At 36.5% G+C, this 17,878-nt stretch overlaps 1 protein-coding gene and 1 long non-coding RNA gene across 2 annotated transcripts in view; one reads left to right on the top strand and one right to left on the bottom strand.

The window, feature by feature from the left end:
* Window positions 1-2,102: 2,102 nt before the first annotated feature.
* clvs2 (clavesin 2) overlaps window positions 2,103-17,878 on the bottom strand; it is a 67,408-nt gene continuing 51,632 nt past the window's right edge. Inside the window, exons 4-5 of the mRNA XM_039599419.1 lie at window positions 4,555-4,787; window positions 2,103-2,505 (exon numbers count right to left, since the gene is read on the bottom strand). Of these exons, the coding sequence (XP_039455353.1) occupies window positions 2,412-2,505; window positions 4,555-4,787 (327 nt within the window). The 3' untranslated portion in view covers window positions 2,103-2,411. The remainder of the gene's footprint in view (window positions 2,506-4,554; window positions 4,788-17,878) is intronic.
* Window positions 10,902-13,573, top strand: LOC120433316. The gene is made up of 3 exons (XR_005608489.1): window positions 10,902-11,067; window positions 12,252-12,278; window positions 13,547-13,573. It is a non-coding gene; the product is annotated as an uncharacterized LOC120433316 (long non-coding RNA).

Genomic DNA, 17,878 nt, shown 5'->3' on the forward strand with positions numbered 1-17,878 from the left:
AAAAACTGTGTCAGTTTAAATACTACAGGACAATTTTCTGACTGCTAAAGTAATTAATCTTATAATTTAGTATAAAATGTTGCACTTGAAAGTTACTCTTTTCTCTTAACTCGAGTAAACATACATATAATAATGACATCGTCAGCGTTTAAACTGATTCTTTTTAGGAGGATCACTTCAAAAATCATCATTTTGAGTGCACTATGTTATCGTTATTTCCTGGTATCTATAGTTAGCCTTCTTCACCTAAAAAAACAAAGGATGGAATAAACAAAGTGAAAGAAGCAAAAGTAAAACAAGCAGAACCTCAAATGGGGGAATTTGTTTCTTTTGCTGGACAGAGCTTCAGGACGTTAAAGGGTTCAAATGCAACAGACAGCTGGTATTACTTTGACTACAGTTGGTGAACCTATGAGCTAGACTGCTGAACTCAGTCTTGGACTAACCTGGTTAGTTGGGATAGCTGAAAAAAGATATTATGTTTGAAATAAGACATCTAATAATAGAGAAATCATCATCAGACTGCAGTTGATTGCTTGACAGACTTTTTACCTGGCTGCATACAAACTCAAATATGATTATCCATTGGAAACAAGGAATAGTTTCATGAATATTATTATACAGATATCTGTTTATAGGGATGATTTAGACTTTAGTCATTAACAAACAAAATCTGCCCACTTGTTTGCCTTAATATCCTTTTAAAATGTCAAGTGCACTCTCTGTTACCACTTCAGTGACAGATAGCCTGAAATAGGACTTAATACAAGCCTTTTAACTGCCCTGTACAGAAAATAACTGCAGCCATTCTAACAATACAATTAACTTTAATCTTGGATTTAATAAATTGTTAATCACTACGTGTCATTATCAGCTGAATTGTTAAATTATTGAAGTTAACCAATTACCTCATTGAAAATGTCTTGGTGCATTCAGGTGCTGTCAGGACGTTCTAACAGCACTCTTAAGCTTCAAAGAGTATCCTTAAAGATGCTGCAAACCAAACACTTAACACAAAAAGGATCAAATTTGCACTACCTGACAGTGGTAATGGAATCATTTTCTCATCAAACAGTGATGTGGACATTTTAATTCTTCAGATTAATCTGGTAATTATAGGGTTTCAGACTACAAATAGCTGATTTTTAAATGCCTTATAAAATACTAATAATAAGTTCAAATGGATTTAAAAACTGTGAATGGGATAATTTAAAAAAGGAAAAAGTCTGCCTTTGTATATAGGAGAAAATAATCGGTCAACAATAACGTATAACGTAAATGTGATTTCCCCAAAAAAACATGCAAAACATACCAATGTGATGCTTTAATCTCTAAATATCTTATAATAATAATATGCATACCCTGTTAAAATGACGGAAATATGTTTTCAGAAGCTTGTTACTGCCATTACATCCAACAGATGTGTCACAAAGTCACAGGAGAGGATAATACACTTGGCCTTTCCCTGCTTCTACAAAACTTTGCCTCATTTATTTGTCCATCTAAATTCAGAAAATATATCTTTGGTCTGCCAAACAAATATGTAATTATGTGAGTCTATGTTAAAAATAAAAGACAGCAGCTTTGTGTTATCCCTAACGGCAGAAGACAGTGCTGTGCTCTGTGACATATGGGTCAGAAACAAGCGAGAGAATGACTAAAAGGAAAAAGAAAACAAAAAAAACAAATGATACATAGAGCCAACTCTTACCGTAAAGGGGGGTTTGCTTTTCCAAGAGATAACTGGAGTGAGAACCAAGAGTTCGGACATTGTTTTCACAGGAAAGATGCCAAACCCCCAGTAAACCCCCAGTAAACTCCCAGTAAACCCACTGCCTGTTTGCCAGTTTGGGTCCAGGAGGTTAAACAAGCTGATCGCCATCACTGCTGCTGATCCTGAGCCGTGCTTCTTGCCCATATGGGGCATTTTTCCTCAAATTACTGTACAAAAAAAGGAAAAACTGTAGCTCAAGAGATCTGGCCCCAAGCCCTCTTTGAAGTTTCATGTTCAGTTTTCCATATTCTTTATCATCTATATGCTGTACAAGTGTAGTAAACACTATACTTTCACAACTCACTCTCTTGAGCGTCTCTTCCCTGCTCCATACTGGATTGTTTAAAGACGTTAATTTACAGTTTCTGGAATTGGCACTTGACAAATAACTAAATAAATAAATATATAGAACACCATCAGTAGCTCTTAGGATGCCCTTAAGTCTGAGGAAACGTCCTTCTCATCTCTTGCTGCTTGCTTTTCCATGACTTGGAGAAAAACGTGAATCCAACAGCAGCAGCAGCATTTCCTGGAGGAAGGTGTTTTTCAGGGCGCGTGTTGCTTGTGCACAGTAAGTCAGTGTATTTGTGTGTGTAAATATTGATTCGAGTATGCTTTTGAGCTGTTACTGCACGATTTAGTCCAGCGAAAGCAGCGGCTGCATGTTGTCTTCTTCGCTCTTGACTTTGTCTGGTCGCTTCAGGACTCCCGGTTCCACCACCGACTGAGACCTACAAGAACAAAGAACAGGAGGTGATTAGCATAACTGTGTCGCCAACTGTGCTGAAAGCTTTAGAGTGTCAACCGTGAAGTGCAGTGAAATATTAACTGTAACGGTTTATGTTGATGTTAAAATATTCCGACCTACTTGTGTAAGGTCTGATGCAACAATCTATCCGTTCTTTTGTCTCATGCTATGAGGCAAATTGTGAGTATGAATAAAATCTGCAATAAAAACTTCAGTTCAGTCTTCACCTCAGGTTTGATTTCCAGGAGTCCTCTAATTTCTATGTTTACTATTTTGTTCACACAGAGTTAAAAATACTTTATTGGATACATGTAGATCCAGGAAAACACCATATGTTTCTATGTCTGTAACATAAACAGTGTGTTTTTGTAAATAACTCAAAATGCTAAAATGAAAAAATAAAATGTTACTTGCAAGTTTCATTATGTTCATTATGTTTCATTACGTTCTATATGCAATCTATTATACAGTATTATACAGTATACATTATTTTTTTACTAGTTAACCTGTTTAACCTTGTTTTAATACTTCATAAAAAAGAAAACCTGCCAGAATGGCAGCGTCCACACATTAAATAAAAATGCATTTGTGCATACTGATTTTATAGTAGCACGCTCATAACACTAACAGTGCTTTATAAGCTAAAAAAGGGTCATAAAAAGTTTTTATTTCCTGCTATATGGGAATTAACAGAAGAGTGAGTTCATTTTTAAATGCACCCTGTAACTGTCAGACCATTTATAACTCACTAATAATTAATTTATGATTGGCAGGGTTGAGCCTTCCTGCAGTGACAGCCTGCTGCCTTAACTCACTGCTGTTTGTCTTCCATAGTATAAATGTCTTTGAGTCAGTTGACGTCCCACAGTGGTGAGATGATTTACTGTCACAGTGAATTACACCGCACGGTGGCCTATAGGGGGGAAACTCTACAGCAGGAAATGTCAAACATGCTCTCAGCAGAATTCTCTCTGTCAAGAATAAGCACAGAAATTTTAGCATATGGATGAATGTAAATATATAAGTAACCCCCAAAGTCAGCTAGTCTGGATAATACTGAATTGCTTATTGATTGCTTATTTACTTGTTTTTTTTGTAAGGGTTCAACTTCATAAACTATTTATTCATCCCATCTTATCATTATGCATCTTTATTGCTTCTTTTTTCAAACCACAGCTTGTATATAAAAGGTCGACTAAGCTATTTTGGAGACCTAAATTCAGCTTTTTGAGGCATATCATTTTGGTTTTTGGGCTTGTTGAGTACAAGACAGCCGCACCATAAAGCACAACCTGACCATCTAATGTCTGTTTTACTTTAAATAGAACCAGAACAAACAAAACTTCAAACTAGTAATTGGGAATGTACACTCACCAGAAAAATGTCACATAAATCAAATGTAAACCATAACTACAGGATTCCACATCTGGCCATTAAGGCAGGATTGAGCCACTGGACTGTGTCCATCTTTTATAAATAAGGTCCAGCCAAATAACACTACTTGCTTAAATAAAAATCTAATGAATATAAAATCAGATGGAACCATTTAGAGCATATTCATCCCTATCAGCTGAAACAATGATTACAAGAAGACCACAGTGAGATAAAATCTGTATAGCTCTGTTATTATGTCGTTTGTTTACTATAATTATGCAAAGATAACCAAATTAGTTCCACAGTATATAAATGCTCTGCTGAACACTGAAATGTAGTGGGATCTTTAAACAGCAGAGGGTAACTCAGAGTATTTGCATATTTTTTTGTAAAACAAGCATTTTATTCTTTTTTGTGCATTGTTTAAGTTTTAAACCTCCATTGTTCTCTGAGAAAATGTATTAGCTGGTAGTTCCTAATCCTGAAGCAGCCGTGAAATATTTGGGTGGGACTCCTTAGCTTCAGGAAAAAACAGCAGCTCTGGTTGTCATTAAGAGGGTCCTAAAGCACTTAATAATATATTCTTAAAACTAATAATAATCAAAAACAGTAGTACGGTAAATAAAAACCACTGTGGAGGTTTTAAGATGGTGCTAACCTCTTCATGGTCTTTGGGGAAAGGTTTTTCTCCAGGTCTCTCTCCAGGTCTTGTACTGATAGGGTGTAGGACTCTGGACAGTAGTCAGTCTCCTCGTCATATGCGTGGTCCAGCAGTGTTCGAGCCCATGTCCCCATATCGTAGGGTGGCATCATCCCACCAAGCTCCGATGGCAAGATCTCTGGGTGGATGAGCTGATGGAGGCTGTTTAGGTTGTTACCATGCATGAAGATCTGCAAAGGGAAAAGATGCACAGGGAAACAATTTAGACCAGAGGTCTCCAACTCCAGTCCTGCATCCCTACTGTAACGCACCTGAATCAAATGGTTGAATTACCTCTTCAGCATGCCATCAAGTTTGGCAAAGGTCTAGTAACAAGCCATTCATTTCATTTAGCTGTGTTGAAACAAGGATGTTGAAATTCTTGGAATTTTTCTCTCCACATTAAATTTCTTTTCTCTTCTTGAAACCATGAAAAAGACCACAAAGCCCCAAAAAGCATGACTGTTAAGCCAGTGACCAGACCCAAAATCTTATCGATCCTATCAAATTTGAGTAGCACAACTTCTTATAACCTAATTGTATATTCTATTTTTAGCATGTATGTATTTTTTAAGTTTATAGGTTGCTGAATAGGTCATTACCATTTCAAATTGAGAAAGAAAGAGACAAAACAGTCAGAACCAAATTACTTTATTAAAAGGAGACAATATGAATTGCTTGCTAATAGTTTTCACCTCTCATCCACATTGAACTGGGCCTCTGAGAGGCTCTGTGTGGTTATTATGTGTGCCTATGGAAAGAGGCACACATATTACTATTCCTCGGATTTATTATTATTATTATTATTGTGTGGATGCTTTATGCATCCACACTATTGAGTTCCTGTTTCTCTTTATTCTTTATACTTTATTATTCTAGTTGCCACTTTTTGTACGTTTTTTGGCACTTAACTACTTTAACAATTTTCAGCCGATTTTCACCGTTCAAATTTTAAACTATTCTGCTATTTCTGCTAATGATGGCTATGACTTTTGGTATTTTATGCTATTATACTTTTTAAAATATTAAGCTTTTTATGCTTTAATTTGTCCCATTGAAATGAATGGGAAACTTCCACAATTCTGCTAAAACTTGCTTGTTTTTGAAACTTAACTACATTCTCATACTTTCGCCTAGAACAACCATTCAAACTTTAAAATGTTCACAAATTATTGGGCTATTCATTAATGATTCAGCTTTTTCATATCTGTTACCGTTTTCATCTTATCCCTCTTTAAGTTTTGAGTTTCATTTTGTGATTTTTCAGAAAATACATGCGTTGTTATGGTTGCTATGCACTTGGCTTCCAGTGTGCCACTGTAGGTTTCGTAGTCTTCTCTTCATGTCCGAACAACTTCTTGCTACTTGCTCAATTTTCACTCAACTTCCACAAATTATACATCAAAACGTAGGTATTTTTGCTGGCTTTCAGAAAATGTCACCATCATTGTTGTGAGATTCATAGAATTTTGGCAAATCTCCTCAGACCAACACAAAAGTCGGAAAACTCTCCATAGAAAGTCAATGGAGAGTTTGTTCAAAATCATCGCTTGATTTCTGTAATGAGAGGCATATTCGAATCGTCATATCTCCTTAACGAAGCGAAGTTAAAACATGAGGCTTGTCCCGTATATCTTCAGACACTCCTGACACTCACAATTCAAGAATTTTTTCTCACCTATTACCGTTCTGAAATGAGTTAGACTTGTTTGAGGGTAGGAAATTCGTCCTTCGCTCAAATTTCTTCAGATTTCGAACTCTGGAAATGAACCACTTTTTTTCTCTCGTCATATCTTTTTTTTTTGGATTTCCACAAAGACCTGAAAATTTCCATGACTGTTCACCAAAGCCTGCTGTCTCTTACGGTGAAAGAATGATATCGATACTCCAAATAGATTTAGAGTTAGAAAGCGTTGTTTGAGGGCAAGTCAAGGCAGTTTTCGCTTGCCTCTACTCAGTTATGGTGCATTACAAGTCAAATATCTTTAATAATTCATATTTTAATGATAAATTGTCAACACTTTAAGATTCCCCATCTCTTCTGAACAAAACGGTGTAAGAATGACCGTTCTAGCCCCTACGGTTAGGAAATTATAGCCATTTGTTTGAGGGGAATCCTCACTATGAGAAATAAACTGCAAAAATCCTTTCTGTCTCTATGCTGCGTGTGTAAAAGCCTGCACTTGGTGCACCAGTTTTGGCGGGAAAAAGTACACAGCCTCTCTGATTGGTGGATTCAAATTCAGCAGCTCCAGGCTGCTTGACTGACCTAGGGACATACAGGAAACACAGTATGCACAGCCACTGTTTGTTCACTTGCTGCTGCTGCTGTGTGTGTGTGTGTGTGTGTGTGTGTGTGTGTGTGTGTGTGTGTGTGTGTGTGTGTGTGTGTGTGTGTGTGTGTGTGAGACCCTTTTATGGCAGCATGTCATTGTAGGATTCAAACTGATTATATTTAGACTGGTTGACTCGATTACATCCTGTGTGTGTCTCTCTGTGCATTTGTGTTTCCATTTGTGTCCATAATTGTAATTGTGTGTATCTGCTGGCTGTTATTTCTTTCTTTTCTTTTTTTGTCAATTTTTACCTTTCAACAAGCACATTTGAGCAACCCTTACCATCAGCATTTTTCAGCTGTCCATTTTGCTTTTTCAATTTTTCTATTTAAGTTATTACTATTCTGTTAAATCATACTATTTCTGCTATTTTATAAGATTTATGCTAATTATAGTATTTCTGCTTAATAATAGTATTTCTGCTGAATTATAGGATTTCTACCAAATCATAGTATTTCTGCTACTTTTTGGTATTGGTGATAAATACAGTATTTCTGCTAAAACATAGAATTTCTGCTATTTTATAGGATTTGTGCTAAATGTAGTATTTCTGCCAAATACTATGATTTCTTCAAATCATAGTATTTCTGCTAAATTATTATGTTTCTCTTAAGTCACAATTTTTTGCTAAGATGTGATGCTACTGCTCCATGTCTGAAATACATTACAGAAAGCCCATGTCTCTGTCGGTGTGAGCAAGGGATGCAGCTGCACTGACAGGGACAACTACATAGCCTGATGAAGCAGACAGAAGTGACAGCTCTGATTGGTGGATTCAAATTGAGCAGATCCAGGCTTTTTGACTCTCATAGATACAGCTGAAAATATAAAGCTGAAAAAAAAAACCCTGAAAAAGCCGATGTCAGTGTTTGAAGTTTTTAACTTCTAATAACTTTACAGAAGAAGTGTGTGTGTGTGTGTGTGTGTGTGTGTGTGTGTGTGTGTGTCTTTGTCTGTGCTTGTGTGACTCAATTTTTATTCGTTGGTGACCAGCATCCATTAGTGTATTCAACTTGACCAGATTCAGACTGATTGACTGGCATAGAAACACACAGGACACGTTTGTTTGTCCCTGTGTGCCCTTGTGTGTGTATGTTTGTATGTATGCCTGTGTTTATGCTTGCATCCATGTTTTTGCACATTGTTTTCTGAATATGGGTTATTTATCACTGTGTGTGTTTGTCCCTATTTGTAAACATTGCTAGGCATCTCATTTTGCCTTAGCTTTGTGTATCTGCTGGCAGTTCCTCTGTAACATTTCTAATGTTTCTGAGAAGTTTTCACAGTTGAACAACAACTAATTTTTGAGGAAACTTCAGCTTTTTGAAGCTGGCTGTTTTGCATTTCCAATATTTCCGCTAAAGTATTACTTTTCTGCTAAATTATTACTTTTCTGCTAAATTATACTATTTCAGCTCCTATGTTGCATTTCTACTACGTGTTACTATTATACTACTGTATATTAAGTTATACTCTTACACCATTTCTTCCTGGTTTTTAGGTTTTGCGCTACATATTAACATTTCTGCTGTATTACAACACTTCTGCAATGTTGTACTACTTCTTCCAAGTTACTATGTTTCTGCTGAGTTACAATATTTCTGTAACTAAAATAAATTTTAGCAGGCCTCAACCCACCATGCATGTTAACCAGGTAAAATAAATATTTATGTAGATATTTTGCAAATATTTATTATTCATTTTTTAGGAGCATAGTGCTTTTTTCCAAATTCAGGTGAAGGCCCTTTATGCGCTGAAAGCCCAAAGGTGATATAAGGATCAGTTTTTGTTTGATACATGGACAATTCAAGTTCAGCTTTTCAATTCATTTAAGAGAGACCTTCAACTGGATGTTTTTACTTTTGTTATTTTTAAGAGTTCAAAATGTGTCCATTACATAAATAAAATTTCATTTACTTTGTAGCATTTCATGGATTTCATAAGCAACACAGTATAGTTGTTTATACAGAGCATAAAGGTAAAAAACAATGTGTGAAGTGTTATCTTCATTTCAGATGTCAAAAAGTATTTGTGGCTCCCAGTGTTTTCTTTTTTTTCGTGCAAATCGGGTCCAAATGGCTCTTTGGGTCTTAAATGTTGCTGACCCCTGGTTTAGATGGTTGTCTTTAAAACCTTCACTGAAGAGTCTTGTTGGAGAAAGCCACACCTTTACCTCACTGCAGCAGGGGTGAACAAGTGGGTGCAAGTCTATTTAGGTTAGAATCCATATGATTATAACCAATATGTATTAGAATAAAATAAATAAATGTGCAATGAACATGTCAGGAGTCACTGTTGAAAACCCTCATGGCAGTGGGGTTAAAGTACCTCCTGAACCTCTGATTCCTGCAGTGCAGCGAGGCGAGCCTCTGCAGCTCCTACTGTCCTGTGAGGATGCTTAGGTGAACATCAACACCAGCCCCTTGGTTTTGTTGTTCAGGAGAAGACTGTTCTTATTACTCCAGCCAGTTAAATAAATATATCATAATACAGTACATTTTAACATAATGACCTTATATTTATTCATGACTTTTAACCATAATTTCAAATTAAAATAATCATGTTTGAAATATTTATTCAACTTATAGAATTAAATCTCTGCTAGTTGTTTTCTGTTCCAAAAATATCTAGTTTAATACTATTTAAATTTACATATATTTTTGTAAATTACACAAAATTGGCATGGCGGAGTTTCCCACTACCCGTGAATGCCTCTTATTTTATGTCTCTGGCTGACTCCTGAATCTCCTCCCACTCTCTGCTTGATCCCTGCCGGTAAGCGCTGCTTCTCTGTCTCTCTTTTCTGAAATAAAATGTCTATAAGCTGTTTGAGTGATTTACCGAGTTGTTGTTAGTGACTTATAAAGCCAGTCAAGTATAAGTCATATTAAAGTAACACAATGGCTGCTTTGTTAGTGAAACGTTGTAATTTTAGTATTTAAAAGGAGTGTTTGGTAAGCTAGCCCTAACAACCAAGTGCTAACGCCTAGCCTAGCTCCTATAGGCCCAGTGCAAAATGTATTTGGTTCATTTGATTGTTTAATACAGTTATTGTGTTGTATTTGGTTCATTCGGTGTGTTAGTGTTTCTGAGTCTCTTAGGGAAGCTGAAGTTAGTTCTCCTCTTCACAAATCAGTCAGTTAAAACGGCCTCATTCTATAGGTTGTAAGGTAATAAGCCGCCATCTTAGAACCACTGATAAGCTGCTGAAGCAGCAGGGTCGGTAACTTCAAAGGAGCCATTTTACCGCCTCTGACAGAAGGCCGGGAGAAAAAGAGTCACGTGCCTGTGCCGGTGTGTCTGTGTTGTGGGTTAATTAACAGAAGGGAGAGAGAGAGTGAGGATAAAACACATAATATAAGAATAATAACATTTCTTAACAAGAAGAAGTTTTTTTTTTAATTAATCAATTTTAGTTTTTTAGTTAAATTTTAAGAACTGTTTAACAAACACTAGTTTGTGCAGACTGGTTTGTTTTTAAGTAAAACCTACACCTGCAGCTCTGTTTAATTTTTCACAAAGTGAGAAGTTAATAAAATATAAAAAAGGCCACCTTCAAATAAATAAAATGCTGCAGTGCGCCATTAATATTATTAATATGATATGTACATATTTAAAACAACAGCATATTAAATGATACTAAATGATACTGTGTGCAGGTGATAATATTTTTAGGAAGCAGAATTTGAATGCAGACCAACTGAAATGTTGAAGCCTACAAATATATCATCCAAGCTTTCATTTATGATTGTTCATGCTTTTAAATTAAACTTTATCAATTTGATAAAGTGTGCAGTGCTAGGTGTAGCAAATCATTGCTTATTAAATCTGTGTTATCTAATAGCACCAAACTAATAGAGCTATCACATAACTGAGAAACTTGTGTGGCTTATTACAAATGGATGAAACCACATTTTACCTTAATGAAGACAGTAATCTTTAATAAGGTGTAGAAAAAAAAAGAGAGGTGAGTTGTTTGTTGCTGTGGTAAACAAAGAAGTGTACTGAATCTTTTGGACTACACAGATTGATGTAGTATTGATTGTGATGCTGATCTGAGTTGTCTCATTCTGTATTTTTGTGCTTTGTCTTTTGTTACACAGAGTGAACGAGATCTTTGGTTTTGCCTTTGCTGGTAAGTAAACAGTGATTGTAACTGAAGCAGTATGAACCTGGCATTGCGTAGCACATTTGACGACTTACATACAATAGTTTGACCTTTTGTGATATGTTTCCATTTACTGATTGGCAAACACACAGGATTTGTGACCTGTAGCAGCAAAGCCCCACACAGGACCCCTCTGACTCTCCCTGAAAATGTCCCTGAAGTTTAATAGCCCATTTATGTATGATTTAAATTTCTTATGGCTTATCAAATCTAAACATAACTAAATGTCAGATGTCTTTATACAGTTGTTCATTTTCTCCTTATGTTTGTGGATTTAAGTAGCAGACAAAACAATTAAAGTGTTTTAGGGGAGTCAGTATAAGTGGTTGCTCAAACACTTAAGAGCTGCACAGGTATTGATTTATATTGTCTCTCAAATTCTGATGTATTACATTAAAGTCACAACATTGTAGAAGTATTTTGCCTGACTCGGTATAAGTAATAGCTTTAACAGTAATAAAAAAGCGAAGAGAACCAGAGGTGTGAGTGGACATTGTTAGGTAAATTACAGCCAGTGTGTCTAATTAGTTTATTACTTATTTAGTGAATATAATGTGTTTTAAAATTAGATAGAAAAGTTGCCAAAAGGTACACTGCAAAAATTCATAAATATTCCTAGCAACGGGTACAATGAAATGACTTTTTAGTGTAATATTTTAAGACATTTAATTTTAATTACAAAACATGGTGCACCTCTGCTATTGTAACATGTTAATATTTAAATGTATTTTAAGATTTACATATTCATGTCAGACATGATGAGGTTTTCTGTTGCTTCTGATTTATATAATTACTTTGTATCTAACATTTTTAAAAGTTTTGGTTTTTCACACTTTATTAGCACTGACCTGTTGTAGAAAATGTTGGAGCCACAAGGCTTCTGTGTAGGAAATATTTGGTATATCCTGCACTTGTGCCAATTGATGGCTATTCTTTGCATTTCTGTAGTAATGAATGCTTTTATTACACATGCCATGTGAGACGCTGCAGTTCATTTATCTCCTCTTTACACTACAGTAAGCTCATAAAGCCTTAAAGTAATTGAGGATTTTACTAGTTAATTTGTGTCACAGTAAATTGGATTGTGTGTGAAGAGGCTCAACAGTCTGAATCATCAAACAGTGATCTGATGAATTGTTTCCTTTCTCTAGACTGCTGATCTGATCGTCTCAAGTCTGGTAAGTAAAGGTTTGTCTGATGTGCAGTGCTGGGAAATGTTTCTCATTATAGGAGATTCAGTTTAGTGCTGTGAGTCAGCACAGCTATTGGCAATCATCAAATAATAGAAAAGTCTATGAAAACATTTCCAGACTTACAAATCTCTCTTATCATCATACTACATTTTTAATTAGGCCCTAATATCGGCCATGCTAAGTTTATTGTAGATTTAGCGGGGTGTGTATTAAACATGCCCCATATTTGACTGAAATATGTAGAAACTGCTGTATAGGAGTCATCTGTCTCCAAATTTTTCATTTTGCCAAAAGTCATACTGAGTAAATTATTTTTTACTTTTATGTTAACGGCTCCCCAGACATTATGATATAGTGTTGTACCAGGTAAGTACACACAGAATCGGGAATTTGAGACCTTTGGGCATTTAGGAACATGTGATGTGTTATAAGTTTGAGTTGAGTGCATGTGAAGTGTTTAAACCAGGTGGTCTGAAACTGTCTGCTCTGACTTCATTGTGTGGGTTTAGCTTGACCATATAATGTTTACAGTAAGTTACTGTAGCACCACATCTTGGTTTACAGACTCTGTTTGTTTTATTGTGTTAATAGAATGCAAAATGTCCTTAGAAATGTTCCACCACCATATGTTAAACATTTTCATTCAGTTGAATCTAATAATGTACTGTACAACTCTTCAGTGTGTAATGATATATATGTTCTGTATTTTTCGGACTGTAAGGTGCACTAAATTCTAAGGCACATTAAGTCAAACAAAACAGATAAGTCAAACTTTATTCAACTCATTTACAATAACTCTCAAAATTGTTCAGTTGTAAGACATAAAATACAGAACAATTCACTCACTTTTCAGGATTTGTGTATTGATGAATGTGGATTGATCAGTTTGAAATCTGCTTCATAAGCATGGCTCTCAACAGGTGCCAGGCCCTTATACACACACACCATATTATGTTGAAGCACAGTACGAATTACTCTACGAGGGTGCTGACTATGGTAGCCATGCTCCGACAATACATCAAGTGGTGCTGCTTTGTAGCTTACCAAAGTCATACTAAAACATTTGACAGATGCCGTGAGTGCCGTGTACCACATAGAATTGGTTTGAAATCAGTAAACACAACCATACATAAGGTGCACTGTCTATTTTTGAGAAAATTAAAGGCTTTTAAATGTGCCTTATAGTCTGAAAAATACAGTAAAGCCAGGTTTATTGGAAGTGTGTCTAATTCCACTTTCTTTCTGTCTTACAGGTGACCTGCTGCAGAAAACCCTCTCCCTCTATCATTAACAAGCAATTCAGTCTGTCCTATCACTCTCCCTCTCCCTGCTCCATCTTTTTGACAAGCCATTCTATCTTCTATCATTTCTCCGCCATGAGCTCTATCTAAGTTGACAAGCTTGAACCTGAGTTGAAACGCAATCCTGTGACTTGAAATCAAGTTTTACCAGAATCTAAGTTTTTGGAATTGAAGTTACCAGAACTTCGTCAATCTGTTTTCAGAATTCTGAGAGATCTCCGCTCTCACTGCTCCATCTTTCCTGTCGTTAAACTCTCTCACATCCAGTCATTTTGCTGGAAATTACAAGTAAAAGTTGAATATACAGTAATAGAATTACAGTACAGTAGAACTCACTGTAGAAACTACTTACAGAGCCCTACATTTGTCATTTTAATTTTTACATTACACTTTGGAATTAACACTGATAGTTTGGCTTACGGGTGCTATTACTTTGATAAATTATATAAAATACACACCTTTTTCAAGGTTTATTTGTAATAAGATAATCTGGTTATTTTGTAATACATACATTCAGACTTATATTCACATAAATAATAAATTGGATCCAAATATATTTTTCAAGTCTGTTTCATTGGCTATAACATTTGACTACAAGTTTATACTATTATTATTTAAGGGCAAACCCTTTTTGTCACTCAGTGTAAGTATTCAGTTACAGTTGTCATCTAGAGGCTGCCCTGAGAACCCAGACTTCCTGTTTCCTGACTGCTGCAGAACGTCCAGCTGAAGAATCCCCATAGCCTGTCATCTGATCACCACACCATCACAGCTCCTTATATTTGCTTTAAATTTTAAATATCTGAAAGATTTACACAAAGTCTACTTAAAAGCTAAGAGTTTAATTATAGCCTGTTGATTGTTGAGATTTATTCTGCATATTACTTTACAGAAGTATAGACCAATTTGTTATCCAGTCTGGTTAAAAAAATAGAAGTAATAATATACAGTTTTTGAAAAAGGTACAATAAAACAGACCAAAGTGTTTTCAAAGAACTTTAAATAAGTTAAACTAAATATTGAGTTTGTATTTAAGTGAGCCTTTTACATCAATTCTGATAAAGCTCTGATTTAAGAGAAAGTTGAGGAATCAGTTTTTCAGTGTTTACAGGTTGAGTTTTGTTTACATTTGTGTATAAATACATATAAGGTCCAGTTTGTACTTGCACAAAATGCCAAGAAAAAGTCAAAGGTCACAGTCCCAGAAGCTTAGATGGCAAAAGCAGAAAGAACAGGTAAATGTTTCTCAGAGCGGTGAGGAGGTAAAGGTGTCTGTTACAAGTATTCCCAGTCCAGAAGTGCAGAGCAGCGTTCAGACAGCCGCAGTGTCTTATGCAGATGTGGTAAAGAGAGGTGTTCCCTCAGCATGTGTGCCAGATGCTAAAGTACAGCAGGTAATCCAGACTGAACCCCAGGTAACTGCAAACGCAGCATGATGGAGAAGCTCCAGGACCGTCTCATGTACAGGTTACAAACAGTGAAAGTCGTCCACGAGTGAGTAGCATCTGTGCGTCCCGAAGCCAGGCCGCTGCTAAGTATGGAAAGTACAGGAATCAGCAATGCATGGCGAACAGTTTGGTTTTCCTGTCATTCTTACACGAGGATGAATTCATTACCAGAGCAGATCTTAACCGTGTGTTGGACAGAGGCCATGCCGTGTATTCAGATGCCAGAAAGAGGTTTGTGAACAGCGTGTTTCTCGCCTGTGATGAGCTTCCCACAGTGGTCACCAGCCGCAGACACGAGTATCAAGTGGACATGTCTCAGTTTGCTCATTATGGCACATTTGATGGTACAAATCATCTTCCGAGCCTTGAACAGGGACTACAGTGTTTGGCTTCAGCGGTTCGCTATGCTTTGCTAGTCATGGGAGGAACCGTCATTGCAGTTTGCAGGCTGACTTCAGGTGAATACGCATATTTTGACCCTCACCCACGTAAGTCTACAGGAATGCCATTGTCGCTAGCTGTAAGTGGTGGAACTGCAGTTATGTTAAAATTCACACGTCTTAACGACATGATTGACAGGATCAAACGCTTGTACCGAATGTTTAGCATCGCGCCATCCTGCACTTATGAGCTACAGCCTGTCGAGTTTCACAGTGAAAACCCTGCTGACCAAAGAGATGCTGATGAAAACAGACAAACAGCTACAACTGTTCCAGCACCAGTTTTAAATGAACCTGAATTTGAAACCCCAAAATCCACTGAGCAGACACAGAAAACTGTGACCGACACTTTAGCCACTGAAGTGATGTCATCCAGAGTGGATTATTCAAATGAGCCAGCTGCTGAGCTGAACAATCGTCCTTATGATTATTTAGAAATAGAAACCCCTGCATCTTCTGTAAGAGACACTCAGGTAACAAAAGAATCTGTTCCTCAGAATGATTTAAACACTGCCTCCTGTTTGACTGAGACAACAGAGGAACTCTCACATAAACTGTTGAAGCTTAATAAACAGCAAAGGAGAAAGATTAGGAGACGATTATTGGTCCAAGAAAATCTTCCACAGAGAAAGGAAAATCAGAAAAGAAAGAAAGACAGACGTACACTTTTGATGAAAGCTTTAAGGCAAAGAAAAAAGATTCTAGTAGAAAGTCTCATGATTCTGATCACAGTAAGAAAAAGAGTGTGTACAAAAATAATCTGTATAAACTCAATGCTACATATAGAGAGAAACAGAGAGAACATTTTAGAAAAATCTATAGAGATAGTGCTAAAATTAGAGAGAAAAAGAGAACGTGTTATAAGGATGTATAAAGAAGATTCTTTATTCCGAGAAAAGCAGAAGGAGCGTATAACAAGAACATATAGAGAATCTCCCATTTTCCGAGAAAAGCAGAAGGAACGTATGAGAAAAAAACATATAAAGAATCTTATAGACAATCTCCTATGTTCAAAGAACAGCAGAAGGAACGTATAAGAAGAATATACAGAACTTGTGCTGGATTCAGAGAGAAACATAAAGCTTACATGAGGTCATATGTATATAATCTATATAAAGAAAGTGAAGAATTTAAACAGAAAAAACGATCTTACATGATTAAACGTTATGGAGAAGAGAGACAATTTCAGCAGAAACACAAGGACAATATGAGAGAACGAATGAGAGTAAAATATTGGAACGGTTTTTCTTTAGACAGATGCATAATATCAGATGTGCAATGAACATAAAAAGAAAATATCGTCAGATGCATCGACCAGCTGAAAGTTTACAGTGTCAGTCAGATAACACTTTAATGAATGAGGCCATATCTCGTTTCAGATCAAACATTAAATCAGCACCGCCTTATGTTTGTACTGTTTGTCTAAAAGCTTCTTTTCCTAATCAGGTGAAAATCTGCAAAAGAAACAATTACTCAAAACACGAAACTGTAGCTCAGCAGTGTCTAACTGGTAAATTTGTTCATGTGTGTGATGAAGCATGTAATGATCACTGCAGCTTTCCTGTTGAGAGAAAAACGGAGTATATCTGTCACACGTGTCACAGTTCCTCAAAAGTGGACGCATGCCAAGGCTTGCTGCTGTTAACGGTTTAGAATTGCAGGATATTCCAGCTGAACTCTGTGATCTCAACATTCTGGAGAGACATCTGATTGCCAAATGCATACCATTTGCAAAGATTATTCCACTTCAAAGGGCAGACAAAGACTCATACGTGGTAATGTGGTGTGTGTACCATCTGAAGTCCAACAAACAGTTGACTGTTTACCGAGGCTCAGAAGCCAATCACAGATAATGAGGATCAAGCTGAAAAGACGACTGTGCTACAAAGGCCATCAGCTGTTCCAGACTGTCACCTGGTCTAAACTCATTCAAGCCCTGCGTAAACTGAAACAAATTCATCCGCAGTACACAGATATTGTTATCAGAGATGATGCATTGCTTTGTGATCCAACGTTACCTGATGATGACAGCAGTGATGAAGCCAGCATGGGAAGTGATGATTATGATGAAGCAGATTTAATGGAAATTGACAACTATGAAAAAGATGCCCTTTTGTGCGAAAGTGAGTCTGAAAGTGAACAAGCTATTAATATGCAATCCTGTGATGAACAACCACAGGAACAAAATCCAGATGAACCAGAAAGTGATTTGAACAATGGAGGTTTTGCTCTAGAAAGTTGTCTGCAGCCTGTAGACATTTCAGAAGAGATTCTCTGTTTCACTGATAACACATATTGTGTGGCTCCTGCAGAAAGAAACAATCCTGTTAGCTTCTTCAGAACTCCTCATTTGGAAGCCATGGCATTTCCTGTGCAGTTTCCTACTGGTCAGAATA

Source organism: Oreochromis aureus, linkage group 15 (assembly GCF_013358895.1).
Source record: "Oreochromis aureus strain Israel breed Guangdong linkage group 15, ZZ_aureus, whole genome shotgun sequence".
Taxonomy (NCBI): domain Eukaryota; kingdom Metazoa; phylum Chordata; class Actinopteri; order Cichliformes; family Cichlidae; genus Oreochromis; species Oreochromis aureus.